At 39.2% G+C, this 17,603-nt stretch overlaps 2 protein-coding genes across 9 annotated transcripts in view; one reads left to right on the top strand and one right to left on the bottom strand.

Annotated features, from left to right (window-relative positions):
- The first annotated feature begins 4,657 nt into the window (after window positions 1-4,657).
- On the top strand, window positions 4,658-11,331 carry PFN2 (profilin 2). 2 transcript variants are annotated; one of them, XM_084876006.1, is made up of 3 exons: window positions 4,658-5,393; window positions 7,454-7,646; window positions 9,651-11,331. In XM_084876006.1, the coding sequence occupies exons 1-3, from the start codon at window positions 5,262-5,264 to the stop codon at window positions 9,746-9,748; spliced, it is 423 nt and encodes a 140-aa protein (XP_084732132.1). In that variant the 5' UTR covers window positions 4,658-5,261; the 3' UTR covers window positions 9,749-11,331. The 2 variants fall into 2 exon arrangements, with proteins under 2 accessions (XP_084732132.1, XP_084732133.1); XM_084876007.1 differs by having other exon boundaries at window positions 4,660-5,393; window positions 9,971-11,331.
- A 3,181-nt stretch (window positions 11,332-14,512) lies between these two features.
- Window positions 14,513-17,603, bottom strand: part of RNF13 (ring finger protein 13) — a 142,928-nt gene continuing 139,837 nt past the window's right edge. For 6 of the 7 annotated variants that reach the window (XM_084875964.1, XM_084875967.1, XM_084875962.1 and 3 more), the window contains 2 exons: window positions 16,163-16,243; window positions 14,513-15,894 (listed from right to left, as the gene is read on the bottom strand). In XM_084875964.1, coding sequence (XP_084732090.1) covers window positions 15,533-15,894; window positions 16,163-16,243 — 443 coding nt within the window. In that variant the 3' untranslated portion in view covers window positions 14,513-15,532. The remainder of the gene's footprint in view (window positions 15,895-16,162; window positions 16,244-17,603) is intronic. The other variant, XR_014794330.1, reaches the window with a different exon arrangement.

Below are 17,603 nucleotides of genomic sequence, written 5' to 3' on the forward strand. Positions count from 1 at the left end.
GGTGATCAGACCGGCAGGGGAGCAAGCAATTAAGGGCAAGATCAGGCTGACACGGGGGAGCAGTTAGGGGGCAATCAGACCAGCAAAGGAGGGCAGTTGGAGGCAATCAGGTCGGTGGAAGGGAGGGAGGGTAGGTGGGGGGGGGTAGTGATCAGGCCAGCAGGGGAGCGATTAGGGGTGGTGATCAGGCCAGCAGGGGAACGATTAGGGGTGATTAGGCAGGCAGAGGCAGGGGTGATCAGGCAAGCAGGTAGGCAAGCAGTTAGGAATCATTGGTCCCAGATTGTGAAAGAGATGTCAGACAGTCAGGCATCCCCTGAGGGGTCCCAGATTGGAGAGGGTGCAGGCCAAGCTGAGAGACATGCCCCCTCATGCATGAATTTTGTGCACCTGGCTGCTAGTCTTACCTAATAATAGACAAACATGTAAATTGACCATACCTCTGCTATGCCACCAACCAATCAGGAGTGATATGCAAATTAACCCAACAAAGATAGCGGTTAATTTTCATACAAAGACACTGAGTGACGGGGGGGCGGGGGGGATGCTTGCACCATTGCCATGGCGACAATGCAAGCATTGCCCCACTCCTTTGGACAGCATGGGAAGGCAGGGATGGAGTGGAAAGAGGTGGCTCCCAGAGTGGAAAGAGGCGGCTCCAGGGCCTGAGCAGAAAGGGGCTGGGCTGGAGTGGAAAGGGGGTGCCAGCAGCCAGAGAAAGGAAAGCCCATTCTAGCACGAATCTTCATGAATCTTCATGCATCGGGCTTCTAGTATTCTAATAACTATGTATGGTATCAGATGGGTCTGAGATGTACTGGGATGATCACTTAATAAGTTATGTAATGTTTAACCACTGGGGTATACACCTGAAATTAATATAATAATGTATGTCAACTGTAATTGAAAAAGAAGAAAAAGCCCTAGCCAGTTTGGCTCAATGGACATAGCGTTGGCCCCATGGACTGAAGGGTCCTGGGTTTGATTCTGGTCAAGGGCCCGTACCTTGGTTGCAAGCTCCATCTCTGGTAGGGACCATTGGGAGGCAATCAATCAGTGTTTCTCTTTCACATCAATGTCTGTCTCTCTTCCCCCTCCCTTCCACTCTCTCTAAAAACAATGGAAATATATCCTTGGGTGAAGATTAACAAAGAAAAAAAAAAGGAAAAATATGAGGCAATACATTCACAAAATAAAATTTATATTGCTTATGGGATTAATGGTAACTTTTCTCCATTTCTATACTTTTTCTTGATGTGAACATTTTTACAATAATTTTTTTTTTTTCAAAAATCAAGCATGGAGGTGAAAAGTGTCGTTAGTTGAGAGCTTAGTTAATTATGGATTTAATATATTTGGGGTAATTATCAATATATGCAATAGTTTAGTTCCTACCCCAATGTTTATCAGTTTGAATACATTTTAACAAGTTAACTTCTTATTTCTTTATATTTTACTAAAATGTCAATGATTTACTCTTGAACTTAAATGGCTCAAGCATCTTTGACTGATACATTATATACATTAAAGAATCTGATTAGCCACACATAGCTTTTGTTTTCACAAATAAGAATAAAATTTCACAAATAACAAATAAGATTAAAAATTTTTGAAGAGAATGCACAATAATGCAACCCAAGTTTAAATATGTTCCTAGCATATTACTGATTGTTAAAGGTTACATCATTCTGGTAACTGTATCTGCTCCACCAGCCATTGCTATTATCACTTTAAAAGAAGTGAGAAAGATGCTCCAACTGGTTTGGCTCAGTGGATAAAGCATTGGCTTGTAGACTGAAGGGTTCCAGGTTCAATTCTGGGGGCGTGCAGGAGGCAGCTGGTTGATGTTTCTCTCTCATGGATGTTTCTTACTCTATCCTCTCCCTTCCTCTCTGTAAAAAAATCAATATAAAATGTATTTTTTTTAAATAAAATAAATGAGAAAGACACAAATTGGTAATGCTTGCTTCTCATATTAATACTCCCTTGAACTTAATTTTTATTGCAATTCCTAAAACTTGGTGTTTTATCTCTACTTAAACCTTTTGAAACATGTTGTGATAATCAATAATTGTTTGAAATAAGAACAGATATTTGTATACAAATAGAAAATAAGGCAACATGTTAAGAAGTAGGTTCCAACGAATATAGGCACAGGATTACTTTATCAGAGACTGTTTGAATGTATCATCTAAAATATAAACTGTAAAACCTAGTTAGTTTACTATACAGAATATATTTTTCATAGTTGTTTAACTTTTACTATATATAGTTCTGGGAAAATAAAACACTATTGGAAAAGTAATACAGTAATTTTAGAATGTGATCTTACATTTTGGTGAAAAATGTAGAAAAATTATAGAAATTCTAAATTCTTACGGATCTTTTTCCCCAATAGATGTGTTTTATTTTATTTTTTAAAAATATATTCCATTGATTTTTTTACAGAGAAGAAGGGAGGATAGTATTAGAAACATGGATGAGAGACAAACATCGACCAGCTGCCTCTGCACACCCCCTTCTGGGGATGTGCCCGTAACAAGGTACATGCCTTGACCGGAATCAAACCTGGGACCCTTGAATCCGCAGGCCGAAGCTCTATCCACTGAGCCAAACCAGTTGGGGCACAATAGATGTGTTTTAGAATATTTGAGATTTGAACATCTAGAATATTCAGTTGGTCTAATTTATTTCTGTTTAAAGACAATAAAAGAACCAAAATGAAATTCAATTATTTCTCTTTGACATAACAAGATAATAGTCTGAGATTAATAAATAAAACTCAATTTATATATATATATATATATATATATATATATATATATATATACTTTTTTATATATATATATGTATATATATATATAAATTGATTTTTTACAGAGAGAAAGGGAGAGGGACAGAGAGCCAGAAACATTGATGAGAAACATCGACCAGCTGTCTCCTGCACCCCTCCCACTGGGGATGTGCCCATAACCAGGGTACATGCCCTTGACTGGAATCAAACCTAGGACCCTTCAATCTGTGCAGGATGATGCTCTATCCACTGAGCAAACCGGTTAGGGCTCAATATATATATATATATATATATATATATATATATATATATATATATATATATATATATTTTTTTTTTTTTTTTTAATGGTCTCTTATTATTTTAATCCTCAACTGAGATATTTTTCCCATTGACTTTTAGAGAGTAGAAGGGAGGGAGGAAGAGGAGAGAGCAACTTGCTCCTGAGAAAGACACATGTAGGGAGTTGGGGGATGGAGAGATGAACCTGCAATCCAAATACATGCTTCTGACAAGGTAACCCCAGATTCTTCAGTCCCCAGACCAATGCTATAAACACGGAGCATCCGGCCACGGCTCAATATATATATTTTAAACTATCATTTTATTATCTTCTTTCCTTTCATTATCAGTGTTTACTATTTAAATTTATTGAATTATAACACGAATACCAAAAACACAAACCATAACTGTACAGGTTGATCAAATCTCACAAAATGACAATATCCATGTCATCAGCACACTGTAACATAAACTTTTAAGGTAACAAATTGCTAAAATTGAAGGATTAAAGCCATCAATAACTACAAAAAGGTAAAAAGCAAAGAATGAGTAAGAAACTAAATCAGGTAGGAGGCACACTTGCAAAGATGAAAGTTTTGGGCACACTTTTTATACCAAATCATCTGAACATCCAGTGTGCCAATCTGACAGGTTCCTGATTTGGGGGTGAGGTGGGTCTATTGTGTGTCTCCGCTCCCCACCCCTCTAACCCCCCGCATTTCAAAGCATACAGCAGAAAAAAATGAGACTTCAGAATCATTAGATTGCTTAGCAACGTTTTTTCTTCTTTCCTGAGCTACCTCAGTGTAATCTGGTCACACATTGTGACTTTACCCCATAACTTTAAAATTGAAAATCAGCTTTTCGACGTTTTAAATGCTCTTCTTCCTTCTCTTGATAGGCAGATCACTGTTGTTCACTTAAAATTGAAACTGTAGGACATCGCTTCAATTCCTTGTCTAGATTCACAGGGGCTCTACCCACCTTGTAAATTTAAAAAGAAGAAAAAAATAGTCATTTTCAGGGTTGGGTCCCAAAATTGTTTTACCCTTCGAGAGAAAATATATATATTTTCGTGTTCGTTACTGTGTTCGTTCAGTGAGCCCTTCCTTGTTTTTGTTTTTTTTATTTTTTATTTTCAGCGATTTCTTCGACCCACCAATAACTTTCCCAATTAACAAAAAAATAGTTTACATAGGTCGCGATTTGTTCGGAATTTACAGGCAGTGTAGCCACACGTGATAAGCATTATTCAGGGGGAAGGGAGTTTTCCAGTCAAAGAATGCGCAGAATGCGAGGAACAATGAAAGATCCACCAAACCCAGGGACGTTCCCACCGGCCACCCACGCCGGCCCGGGCGGGAGTCCCCGCGGATGCTGAGGTGACCGTGGGCGACTGTCACCAGCCCCCCCTCCACACACACACACACACACACACACACACACACACACACACACACACCCCACACGCGGTAACCGCTCCGCATCCCGTCACCAGGACAACCTGCAACCCGACAACCTGCAACCCGACACCGAGGCTCAACACTCCACTTCCCGCACACCGGGCGCAGGAGGCGCATCACAGCGTGGCCGCGGGATTCCGTGGCGTCCCGGGCGCCGTCTCCTAGGCACCCAACGCGACGGGGAAGACGCCGTCTCGGCGGCCCGAGCCCGAGGCCGAGCCCCCAGCGCCGCGCTGCGCCGCGCCGGTTCCTCGCCACCGGCACGTGGCGGCCGTGATTGTCCCCGAGCGGTATCCCTCCGCGCCCCCGCCTCAGTCTCCCTCTCCCTTCGCGGGACCCTCCGATCGGGGCGTGGCGGAAGGATCGCACGCACGCGCGCACGTCCGTCCGTGGCCGCGGGGAAGGGGCGCGCCGCGGTGAGGACCAGCCGCCGCCTCGGGCCCAGCCGCTCAGCCTCCCGGCGCCGGTTAGTCACCCCGCGGTGCGGGCGGCACGGGCGGCGCGCTTCTCGCCCGGCCCCTCGCCGCCGTCCCCGCGACCTCCCACCGCAGTTCCCGGGGAGGGGGGCGGTCGGTGCCTGCGCAGAGCCGCCTCCTCCCGCCCCCGCCCCGCCTCCCCCTCCCCCCGCGCCCGCCGCCGCCGCCGCCGCCGCCGCCGCCGCCGCCGCTGCCGCTGCGCCTGCTGCTCCTCGCCGTCCCCGCTGCAGTGCGAAGGGATCGAAGATGGCCGGTTGGCAGAGCTACGTGGATAACCTGATGTGCGATGGCTGCTGCCAGGAGGCCGCCATTGTCGGCTACTGCGACGCCAAATACGTGTGGGCAGCCACGGCCGGGGGCGTCTTCCAGAGCATTACGGTGAGGACCGGCGGCGGCGCGGGTCCGCCCCGGACTGAGCGGGCGGGCGGCCGAGGGGGCGTGCAGGCCGCGCCGGCAGGTGTGGAGGCGCCGGCGCCCAGGAGCGGCCGCCGGGCTGGCGGAGGCCGAGGTCGGGGACTAGCGGGCTTCGGCGTCTGGCGGGGGCGGCGGCCCGGCTCCCGGCTTCCCGGCGCGGGTCCGGTGAAGCTGGGGGAGGGGCCGCACCAGCTGGGCCGGGAGGGGCGCCATCCCCCTTGTGCGCCCCCGGGAACCTGGGAGCGGGAGGCTGGCTCCCTGTGTCCCGGGTGGGAGCCGGGCCCGGCGGGGGCCCCCGGGCAGCCCCCTGGCTCCGCGGACCGCGCGCCCCGCGCCGCGGGATGTGGGAGGCTGCGGCTGCTGGGCCCCCGGGATCCTCGCGGCGACTTTGCGTAGGTTTGCGGGTGTCCAGGCCTCTGGGGTTGGGAGACATGTACACCGACGACGTAGGTGGATTCGTGAATCCCGACTTCAGCCCCGGCTCTATAGGATTTTTTTTTTTTTTTAATTCTCCAAGATGGCGAACTGCCATTGATTTCTCTCCTCCTATGGAGAGTCATCGATTTACCTTTATTCCCAATTATGCAACACAGCCCTAAAAAGGGGGATGCTTTAACGGGGTTTTCAGTAATCTGCCAACACCAAGGGGACACATCAGATCTCCTAGTCTCTTTCGTAATGGTAGTGAGGAACTAATGCAGATTTATGCTTCACGGTGCCTGGTTTTGTGACTTGATGGTTTTGACTTGGTTGACACATGTGTCGGGAATAACTGTCACTAAGCCTCCAGTGCTGCTTTTTTATTGTTTCGCCTCCTTCTGCACAAGGCTCTTTCTAAAATTGTGACTATCATATCAGTGAGACCATGCCCTTAGTTTCTTGGCCTCACTCTCCCTTCCCATCAAACGCTAAAATTCCTGCCCCCTGTTAAAGGTGCTAAGTAATTATTCTCATACTAGTTAACATGGTTTCAGACTTAATTGTGTAGAACTCAGTCCTTGATGCTAGTACTTTAAGTTCACCCATTGCAGCGAACTACAATTCTTACAGAGAATTGGCATCTGGTGATCAACTTTTTCTGCAGTCTTTTTGATTTTTTGTGTGAGTTACCGCTGCCTGACTGGGAAGATTGCAGGAGTGTGCTTGGAAATGGCTGGGGCCTGCTATGACTCTGCAGTTCTGATGGGGGCGACGCCTTCCTTATTCATGGAATGTTAGCGTGCACATTTCCTCCTTTCCGGTTCTAGTGACTACCTCAGTTTCTTTCCAAATCCCTCACCGTTTTCTGGGGAGGGGGGGGGGGGGGCGTGTGTGTGTGTGTGTGTCTGTGTGTGTGTGTGTGTGTGTGTTTACCATTGCTTACTGCTGTGCTACCGACAGAATCTATCTTTTTTTTTTTTTTGCATTTGCATTTGCATTTGCCGGAATAAAAACTGATTACTGAGCTGGGAGGGGAAGGGAAGTTAGAAAGAGTAGTAGCTAGAAAAATAGGAGGGAAATATGAATTTGGGAATGCACTGAGCTTCACTGTTTGAAGTTCGTACTTGTGGGAGATGTCAAGCTATTTGAAGTGAACAGATCTGCTATTAAGCATGGACTTTAGGTTTTATTTCAGGAAACTTTCAAGCAACCTTAAATTTGATGCAACATGACTGACGGTAATGTGACTGAGTATGATAGACAAGCTGTTGCTGAAAGTTTATAGGGTGAATCAAGATTCTTTTCATAGACTGGTCTTTAGTTAGTATACTACACTGTGAACTTGGAAAATCTAATATAAAACATGTAGTCATGTGGCATTAAACTATTCTTTAGAAAAGACTAAAACTTGATTTTATATTAGTGAAATGTGGATGTCTTGTACTGATAGTAAAAACTTGGCACACAGTCTTTCCTGTTATATTGAGGCCTGAAAAGAATTAACTAATTTCATGTGTGTTTTTTCTTTTTCTTTTTCTTTTTCTGTTTTTTTTTTTTTTTTTTTTTTTTTTTTTTTTTTTTTTGGGGGGGGGGGTGGGGAACAGCCAGTAGAAATAGATATGATTGTAGGAAAAGATCGGGAAGGTTTCTTTACCAACGGTTTGACTCTTGGTGCAAAGAAGTGCTCAGTGATCAGAGACAGTCTGTATGTGGATGGTGACTGCACAATGGACATCCGGACAAAGAGTCAAGGTGGGGAGCCAACATACAACGTTGCAGTGGGCAGAGCTGGCAGAGGTAAGCAAGGCACTCTTTTGTTAAAAGTTGCATGCCACATTAGAGTTTATTAAACAGTTTCTTTAATATTTGAATAAAAGAGTTAGTCCATAATGGCTATTAAGGTGGTTTTTGTGAACTGCTCAGCACTGAAGGGAGGCACTGCTTTAAATTTACTTACTTTACAGCAGCTGCACATACAGTCTAGCCTCTGAGATCCTGACTTTATTCTAAAATAAAATATTCATACCAACTCTCCAGTTTCATCTTAAGTAAACTGAAAATCCAAATTTGTCTCAAACTGCTTGACATGTTCATTGATAATCTGTAACCAGATTGCTAAACTGATTGGTTACTTTCGTCCCTTTGAGTCTTTGACCTTTGGATCACTTCCTTTTCTTTCTTGATCACATTTCAATCATTCATTGCTCAGCATAAAAATGAAAAATTAACATTGATTCATTTTTCTATTAAAAACATGGCAGGGAAGAAAGAAATAATTAAAATAAAGGTTTTGGATTAAGTTGTCCCTTTACTAAAATGTTTTCAAAGACTAAATGAGATTGTGATTTAAATAGGAGAAGTAGAAAATTATATTTTGTTTATATATTTGACCCAAAAATTCTGGTGTTTCCTGACTATTGTCAACACTGGAGAAAATAAGTCTGTCTACTTTTTCAAAACTTTTAAAATTGGGGTTTATTATGGCATCTGACTGATTTACAAGTGTATTTAAATGTATTGACCTGTGTAAATATTTTGTAAATAAAAAGGGCTTGTGTAGTCTCATACAGCAAACTTGGCACTTCTAAGTAACAAAGATCCACCGTGTGAAGGAACTTGAAACTCCTCTGAGCTGTAATTTACTGAAATGTTCCTACTCCCTGTGATCATCCTAACGGTTACTCTTATTCTGATGTGAGTTGATGTTTATGATTATTGCTCTATAAAAAAATTAGGTGATCCTAGCCAATTTGGCTCAGTTGGATAGAGTGTCGGCCTGCGGACTGAAGGTTCCCGGGTTCGATTCTAATGAAGGGCACATGCCTAGGTTGTAGGCTCAATCCCTAGTAGAGGGTGTGCAGGAGGAAGCCAATCAGTGATTCTTTCTCATCATTGATGTTTCTGTCTTTTCTCCCTTCCTCTCTGAAATAAGTCAATAAAAATATATAAAAAGGAAGAAAATTAGGTAACTGAAATAATAATATATAATATATATATTTTTTTTTCAGTTTTAGCTGAACTCAGATAACTTTTAAAAAGCATCAACCATGTGACATAAAACTGGAATGAGATTTTCATACCATATAGTACTGCTGACATCTAGTGGCTGTGATTGTAAAATCAGACATATATTTTGGGAATTAAAATCTTTGAACCTTATCATAGAAGAATCTGTTGTTGGAAATAGTAACCTATTTCAAGATTTTAGACTCAAAAACAAAGCTAGAACAGTGAGGATATCAGTAAGCATACACCTTAAATACCTTTAATTTTTCCTTTTCTGAATAGCACTGGAAATACTATTTAAAATTTGGTCTGGTTTTCCTCTGGAGGTAATAAACACATTTAACCTCACTGGTAAGACTTAATAGTTTGTACTTAAATTAAGCTTGTTAAATTGGGAAAATTTTGTAAAATAATCACCCAAATTTTTTTCCAATTTTTTTTTTTTTTTTTTTTTTTTGGAAGGCTAGTCTAATATATTTGTCATACTAACCAGCAGTTTTTTGCCTTGGAATGGAAGATAAATGATCACACTCCTTTTTTCCCTAGCTAGTGTGAAGTTATTTTTATAGAGCGCTGCAGCTGCATTGATTGGACTTCCAAAAAGCAGTTAATAGTTTTTAGCATATAACTAGTTTGAAAGTTCTCCTTTTTGGAGATCTAGTTGACTTCAGTGCTTGACAGTTCATGGAAAACTAACTTAATGTTAACTTATTAAGTAGGGTTCTGTCTGCTAAAACTTATGTGACTTTCTTGATTAACACTTCTTTTGAAACACTTTTCTTCTTTCTCTTTCAGTCTTGGTCTTTGTAATGGGAAAAGAAGGGGTCCATGGAGGCGGATTGAATAAGAAGGCATACTCAATGGCAAAATACTTGAGAGACTCTGGGTTCTAGCTGCTAGGCAGACTGTTAAGTATTAGGGGAAAATTGCTCTTAAACTTTCCTAGCTGTAAGCTCGAGTCTTAATTCTGGAAATTTTATTAGCAATGCAGGGTGATGGGGTATGAACCTTGGTCTCCTTTGTATCCCTCTGTTAGTGGGGAAAGGTATCTTTCTTTCTGCCCTCCCCCCTTAAATAATTCTGTTCACTTTGTTTTGTTTCCTTGTGTACTCCAGCATTGGTTATAGTCATGGGAAAGGAAGGTGTCCACGGAGGCACACTTAACAAGAAAGCATATGAACTCGCTTTATACCTGAGGCGGTCTGATGTGTAAGCAGCCTCTCCCCAACTACCTAGCAACTGTCTTCATCACCACCCCAATTATGGTTACAGTGCTGCCAGACTATATGGTAGCTAATTTTTATTTACCTATTTTTTAATGTCATGATTCCTATTTGCCCAATGGATTATTTGTATGTTAACCACTGTATGTAATCAACCCTTACCTGGCAACATAATTGCAGCACAACAATGATTTGCATGATACCTTGAAATTTGGGGGGAAGGGGCATGCCAAGTTGGGCATCACTTTGTTTTAGCAGTTAATGGAATATTGATTACTAAAATAAGTTAATATAAGCAAGGTGCCAGTGTACAATCTCTATTTTGATCAATGTCTTTTCAGCACTTTGAGCATTTACTTAGCTCATTTAGTCTTCCTTTTGTAGCGCATGGTTGGGAGGGAAAAGTGTGCATGCATCTTTCCTTCACTCGTCTTTTTTCACCCTCTCCCTTTGCACATAAGTTGTTTGGTTTGCTTCCATCTTATTTTATGCAGTGCCTGGTTTATTTAACCAATTAGTAATCCCGTTTGTTGATGAACTATTGAGAGCTGCAGTAGTTTGCTTTCAGTATTGTTGTTGCACCGGAGTAGACAAACTTTTTTCATAGTGTCTACAGGACATACTAAGAGTGCAACTGCAAAACAAGAGCAAAAGGCACTTCCTCCCATGACCTCACAATAAACATACTGATTGAATCCCCAGGGATATTCCATCATTGCAATAGCTCAGATTTTTGTTCTTATCTTTCTCTTTGCACACCAGCTCTACTCTTTAGTAAAATTGTAAAAGGCTGCCATTATGGACATTAGGTGTCCCAGCATAACCATCTGGAGTGTGTCCAGTTTGTTCTTCATAGGACCAATTTTTATTTGCAGCTTAAATTTTTATATGAAGTTGCATTATTGTGGACTTGGCTGTCTTGTGATGAATTTTTTTCAAATGTATTCTGTGCCATACTATTGTTAAAATGAACTGTTGCTATTGTGAGATGGATTTTAACTGACCTATAAAAGGTTTCTTTTGAATGGCACTACTTTAGGGACATTCTAGTATTTGCTTCCATTGTTTGGGCCTTGTGGATAATGTACAGATTTAAAAACAAATCTTGTTGCTGATTTGTCCATTTCTTTCCCTGCACTTTGTTACATCTGGGATACAGTCTAACTCATCTGATTTAATATGCATTTTAAAAAATGCCATAACTATTAAACACCTTGTTTACAGACAGATGAAATAAATTTATTCCAACCAAATACTCTAGACTCATGTTGTTTATATAAATTGTTGGCTTACTGTTACATTTGATTTTTGACACAATGGTAATATACCTGATAGGTCAAAAGATGCTATAAGCATATAATCTTTTTTAAAGATTCAGTTGATGGCCTATTCCACTTCCTGTAGTATTTATTATAAATAAAATAAAATGGGTACCAGGAATTTATTTTTAATGGTCTTTGACCTATTAAAACGGTTTTCGTTATCTCAGGCTCATCTTCAGGCTTATGAGAAAAAAAATAAATGTATCCACTAGAAATTAATACTTTTCTTTGGTTGATGGTCTCTAAATGGGAAATCTAGTGAGCAGTAAGGACCCTAGTACCAACAAGGGTTTCTGCATTGTGGATTCTTCTGTATTGTGAATTCTTCTGTGTTGAGCTGTTTTAAGACTTCTTTAGATTTGGAGGCAGTGTCGGTAGACTGCAGTGAGCCCAATGGATCTCTCACATAAGAGAAGACATTCCTTAGGCAGCTTATAAAATAATTGGGATGTTCTTGACATTTCTGGCTTTGGTTTGACATGTTCACTATAGCTATATAAGTCATGTTTAATCCCAGAGGTCAGAAGGTCTCTGAGATATATTGAAGTTTATTAAATATGTTAGTTTAATGCTATTTAGATAAATCATCACTATGAACTATCAAACAGAAGCTCAGAGCAGGTTCAAAAGTTGGTGAGTCTAAGTTAAGGTGACCAGACGTCTCGCTTTTTAACAATTTGTCCCGCGGCTTTTTAAAAAAGTCCTGATTTTTTTTGGAATCTTTCTTTCCAAAAATCGGGAGTTTTTTAGAACGCCGCGGGATGCTGGACAAATTGTTAAAAATCGGATGTCTGGTCGCCTTAGTCTAAGTGGAACTGGGAGATGGTTATAATGCAGATTTTGGGCTCTAGAGTTCTACTCTGTAGATGGAGATTATGCATAAACCCAAGAAGATCCTTTAGAACAATTGCCAGGTCAATCTGAATCACTTCAAGTGGCCTGTGTGCTACCTTTTGAGAAACAGTGGCTTAGTGAAGAAGAATTAATCTCTTTGCCTTATTTGAATATACTGTGTATAATTTAAGTTTTTTCTTTGAAGGGTTGTCAAGCAAGAGTTCTGAATTTGATTGTACACTCAGAGATTACAAGTTTAGAAGATAGGGATTTGGGCCTACTTTGGTAGTTGGGTGGGCATACCTTAGAAATTGTAAAACAAAAACAAAAACCTAAACTTCCTGACCCATTAAGATCTCTGTTAGGAACAAAAGGTGGGTCAAATGAAAATTTTGTGATTGGGTTGCAATGATTTGATATTTTATGGTAATATACATTCACATTTGAGTTGTAAAGAATTGGGGTGATTAGAAAGAGCAATTGTGAAACGCTTAATGAATGAACCTGTAAGTTAGGTGAGGGTGTGTGTGTTGGGGGGATGTGTAGGTGAGGAGAAGACAGTAGTGGGCATCTGTATCATTAAAAAAGTAAATAATGAAACTAAATATTGGCCTCCTATGCACAATTTCATTAGAAAAACACTTCTGAAAATGTGCATGTATCTTTGCTTTGTACTTAGTTGTAGAAATTTAACCTAAGGAAATGGAGCTATATAAATTGATATGCCAGAATATCCATCACATAGCATTACTTACTAGTGTAGTGCTAAACTTGGAAAGCTATACAATTTAACTTTCAGGGATATGGTCTATATAAATGACTGTCCAGAGGATAAGCCAGTCATTGAACAATGACACAAGAAAATGCTCACCAATGAATGTTAAGTAATAATGAGGATATAAACATGTTACAGTATAAGTACATACAGAATATAATATAGATTTATTTTACATAAGTATTTCTGAATATCAAATTTGTCTCGGGTATGTTTTCAGGTGAATATCCTTTTGTAATCAAAAAATTTTAAGAAGGTATTGAACAAAAATTGGATTTTTATTTAGTGTTCTATTTAAAAAAAATTGTGTATACTGTGAAGACATAATAAAAGATTTAAAGTGAATAGTAAAACTAGTAATTTAATTAAGACAATAGATTTTATAACCAAAAGTAAGTTTGGAGTATTTAAAAAAAGTAATTTTTAACTTAGAAAATCTCCTAACTTAAATTTAAAGGAACTAGGTCCTTTGATCTGGACTGTAGATTAAAAACTGAGAGAAAAAAGTATCTATAATAATACACATTACAGTGACTTAACTTTTCCCGTTTTTTTTTTAAAAAAAGTATTTAATAACTATAAAAGCTATTATTTATTGTGTGTTTATGTGCCAAAGACGGAATTCAATGTTTTATCCTTACACCCTACCTTCCGTTAAATGAAATTATTCAAATGACCAAATTCCAAAGCTCTGCTGTTCTAGTAAACTAATGTTCTATTTCTCATGCCTGTGTTTTATTATTTAAAAAGGAGGTAATTCTGCTGAAACTGGTTTGGTTCAATGGATAGAGTATCGGCTTGGGGACTGAAAGGTCCCGGGTTCGATTCCGGTCAAGGGCATGTACCTTGGTTGCGGGCATATCCCCAGTAAGGGGTGTGCAAGAGGCAGCTGATCAATGACTCTCATCGATGTTTCTAACTCTCTACCTCTCTCCCTTCCTCTCTGTACAAAATCAATGAAATATATTTTAAAAAATATATAAATAAAAAAATAAAAAGGAGGTAATTCAAGTTTTTCTTTGCATAAGCAGGAATATTTTTTTTAATTATAAGAACTTTTCTATTCAGAAAGTGAAATTCCCTCAAAAGTGTTATATTTCTTTTTAAATGTGTTATTTTTCTTTTTATAGCAAAGGCTCATGTACCTTGTATAGTTATTATTTTCTAATGTGCTTTTGTTCACTAACAATTTCCCATGTCCATGAAGATGTATCAGGATAATTCTTTAAAAAAAAAAAAAAAAAAGATAATTTATCCTTTTGAGGCTGTGTAGCAGTCTACTGTAAGGTTATACCATAATTACAACAGGGTACCAAAATGTCCAGTTGTTGGAATGATTTTGACAGCAGTTATTTTGGGGGGAATTACCTAACTGCTTTAGTTAGTTACCTTGTATAAAATTCTAAGGTGTGTTTATCAGATCTAAATTACCGTAATCATTATACCTTTATAGCACTGTATATAAAAATGAGGCTAATGTAGGTAATATTACAGTACACAAAGTTCTTAAAGTGGAAAATGTGTTTATTAACATTCAAACCCCCTTCATACAAGGCTATATAAAAGTTCTTAGCATTTTGATTATATATGTCTATGTTTTCTATGTAGTTACAATGAAGTATAATTTAGCTTTTCATAATAAATTGTTTACATTCATTATTCTGTTAAACATAAGCAATTATTTTCAAATCCAATACTTGATCAATTTCCTCTATACATAGCTTAGCAGGACTAATCAGCATAGATGCTCTTTATTGAGAGGTATATGATCTGCATGTTAACAGTTGCTGAAGTTTGGTATTTTTGTACATTTCTTTTTTGCTTCAATCACAACATAAAACCCTTAAGGATATGAAATTCTGTAAATTAAGTCCAGTGACGTATTACTTTAGCTGATGAATCAAATTTATATGTAACACTATATAGTATTAAAAACCTTAAAACTTGAAATCTGCACCAGTATAGACTGTTTCAGAATAAGACTACATGGGAAGAGAAAGGAAAAAATTAACTGAGTTTTTATATCAATGGGAGGAAAAATGCTAAATTGCCTTGTTGCCTCTCCCTAATGATGGCAATTGGGGGTAATACCAGAAAAAACATTCCGACTCAACAACTTTAGGTAGCTTTATGGAGATAGGAGCTGGCTTAGCTAATACTAAGTGGCCACAGCACTGACTTTGTGTGCAAAGCACAAAATTTGCATACTGTGATCTAGATCTTAATTGCAAACTATACTGAGAATTTTTTTTTTTCATGTTTTGGTTATATTTCATTCCAAAATACAAGTTGATTTGATGCTTGAGTTACAGTACCAGTCTGTTGTTACTTGTTAGTAAAACGAAGTATACTCCTGCAGATAAATACTAGATTAAAAAAAGAACAACTTTCAGTAAGATTAAACTGTAGAATACTAAAAAAATTAGTTATTGCTACAGAAATCTGTGAAGGGAGCAAAAAAATCAAATTATATACCTAAATAAACATTTCAAAGGGAAATAACCCAATCATCCTCTGATTGGGTCAAACTGTATTTGCTATGTTGTAATCCCGTTCATTAGACTGCAGCTGGACCACAACACTATGTTCGTTAATTTCATTTTCTGCATCACTACTATCAGTTTCTTCATTGTCATCTTCCTCATAGTCTGAAGATTCTGTTATGTTTTGATGTGAGCGGGATTCCGACAGAGCCCCAAATGACTGAGTGCTGACAGAAGCCAAAGGTCTGAGTAAAGGGGTATGCTCTGACACCTCGTTTTCTTCTTGACTGCTGTCTGTGTCAGAGTCTGAATCACCTTCAGAAGAAACGACTTTTTGCTTGCAGACTGGACAGGTTTTTTTGGTTTTAGTTAGCCAAGGGTCTACACACTTGCAATGATAAGCTGTTGAAATAAAATACACATCTTTAGCAAGTACACTGTGGTTGTGAACATTTTTAACTTTTTACCATGTTTATCCATGTTATTCTGATCTATATGCATCATGTAGGGACAAAAGAAGTAAAAGCTTGTAAATTTTTATAATGAGATATTACTGGGTAGTACAGGGCCTGGCTTATGGTGTGCTAATAACTATTTTTCTGCCTTCTAAATATTGAACCTAAATATAAATTTACTATGTCAATTCAAAGCAATATGTAATTATTCATACCATGGGAACAGGGAAGGATTCTGAGCTTATCTCCATCTTCATATTCATCCAAACAAATGGCACATACATCATATTCATCTCCTATGACAAAAAATAGTAAATAACACTTATTAAAAAATGTAGAGAAGTATTCTTAACTTTTTATGTTAGGTCTTCCTCAGTTATTTTTAAGTGATACCTTTGGTTTTCTGTCAAGTCAAGGACCTGCTTCAACTTCAGGAAACTGAAGTTTTAATGTAAATAATTAACCTTTTACCTAAAATAAGAAATTAAAAGATGTTACATTTGTTTACCTTGATTACCTTTGTAAAAGTTTTATAAAATAATTTCATTAGTGTTTTATATGACTGCAATTGCTAGTTCTGAAATATTTTATGCCACAAAATTTTGTGCTTTTAAGTAAAAGTGGAAACATTGGAACATAATTTAAAATAAATATATATAGTAGTGAATAAAAACACATTTGGAATGAGACACACATTGAGCTTCAAATCTTTGTTCCAACATTTGCCAGTTCTGTGTTGTGTAATAAGTTACTTAGCCTTTGACATCCAGTTCTTTTATCTGGGCAAAGATTCCATCTACCATGTAGGGTTGTGAGGATGAAATGAGATAATGCAATAAAAGGCCAGCACATAGGCATTCGCTAAGTGGTGTTTATCAATCACAGCCCTTTTAAATTTCTTATTGAACTTACCACCTTTAAATCATGAACATTTATTAATTCATAGCCTTTCTGGAATTTAAGTGTAGTAAGTTTTTAAGGGGCTGGAAGTCTTACATCATATGGCATATACAGTCTTGAATCAATAGTGGCTTTTGTGTAGTGACAGTACTTTCAACTCAGCATTTCCTATAAACGAATATGGTAAGTAAACACAAAATATTCAGGGGATATTTATTTACAACAGTTAAATTCAGTGTCCATCTCACATATATTAGGAAAAAAGTCTGTGTCTGGACAGCAGATCCGGATGAGCATGACACACAATTCCACTGACATCCTTCAGTCATTTAAAATGACACATTCAGCCCTAACCAGTTTGGCTCAGGTGACAGTGTCAGCCTGCAAACTAAAGGGTCCCAGGTTCGATTTTGGTCAAGGGCATGAACCTTGGTTGCGGGCACATCCCCAGTTGAGGGTGTGCAGGTGATCAACGTTGCTTTTTTTTCTTTTTCTTTTTGTATATTTTATTGATTTTTTTTTTTTTTTTTTTTTTTTTTTTACAGAGAAGAAGGGGGGGAGAGAGAAACATTGATGAGAAACATCGATCAGCTGCCTCCTGCACACTCCCTACTGGGTATGTGCCTGCAACCAAGGTATATGTCCTTGACCGGAATTTAACCTGGAACCCTTGAGTCCGCAGGCCGACACTCTTATCTATGATCAATGTTTCTAACTTTCTATCCCTCTCCTTTCCTCTCTGTAAAAATATCAATA

Source organism: Pipistrellus hanaki (assembly GCF_964339955.1).
Source record: "Pipistrellus hanaki genome assembly, chromosome: 2".
Taxonomy (NCBI): domain Eukaryota; kingdom Metazoa; phylum Chordata; class Mammalia; order Chiroptera; family Vespertilionidae; genus Pipistrellus; species Pipistrellus hanaki.

Bases quoted from the DNA above. Each gene is read 5' to 3' on its own strand.
- PFN2 (XM_084876006.1), top strand. From the start codon at position 5,262: ATGGCCGGTTGGCAGAGCTACGTGGATAACCTGATGTGCGATGGCTGC. The intron at 5,394-7,453 runs GTGAGGACCGGC...GGTGGGGAACAG, and splicing joins GCGTCTTCCAGAGCATTACG to CCAGTAGAAATAGATATGAT. The intron at 7,647-9,650 runs GTAAGCAAGGCA...TTTCTCTTTCAG, and splicing joins AGTGGGCAGAGCTGGCAGAG to TCTTGGTCTTTGTAATGGGA.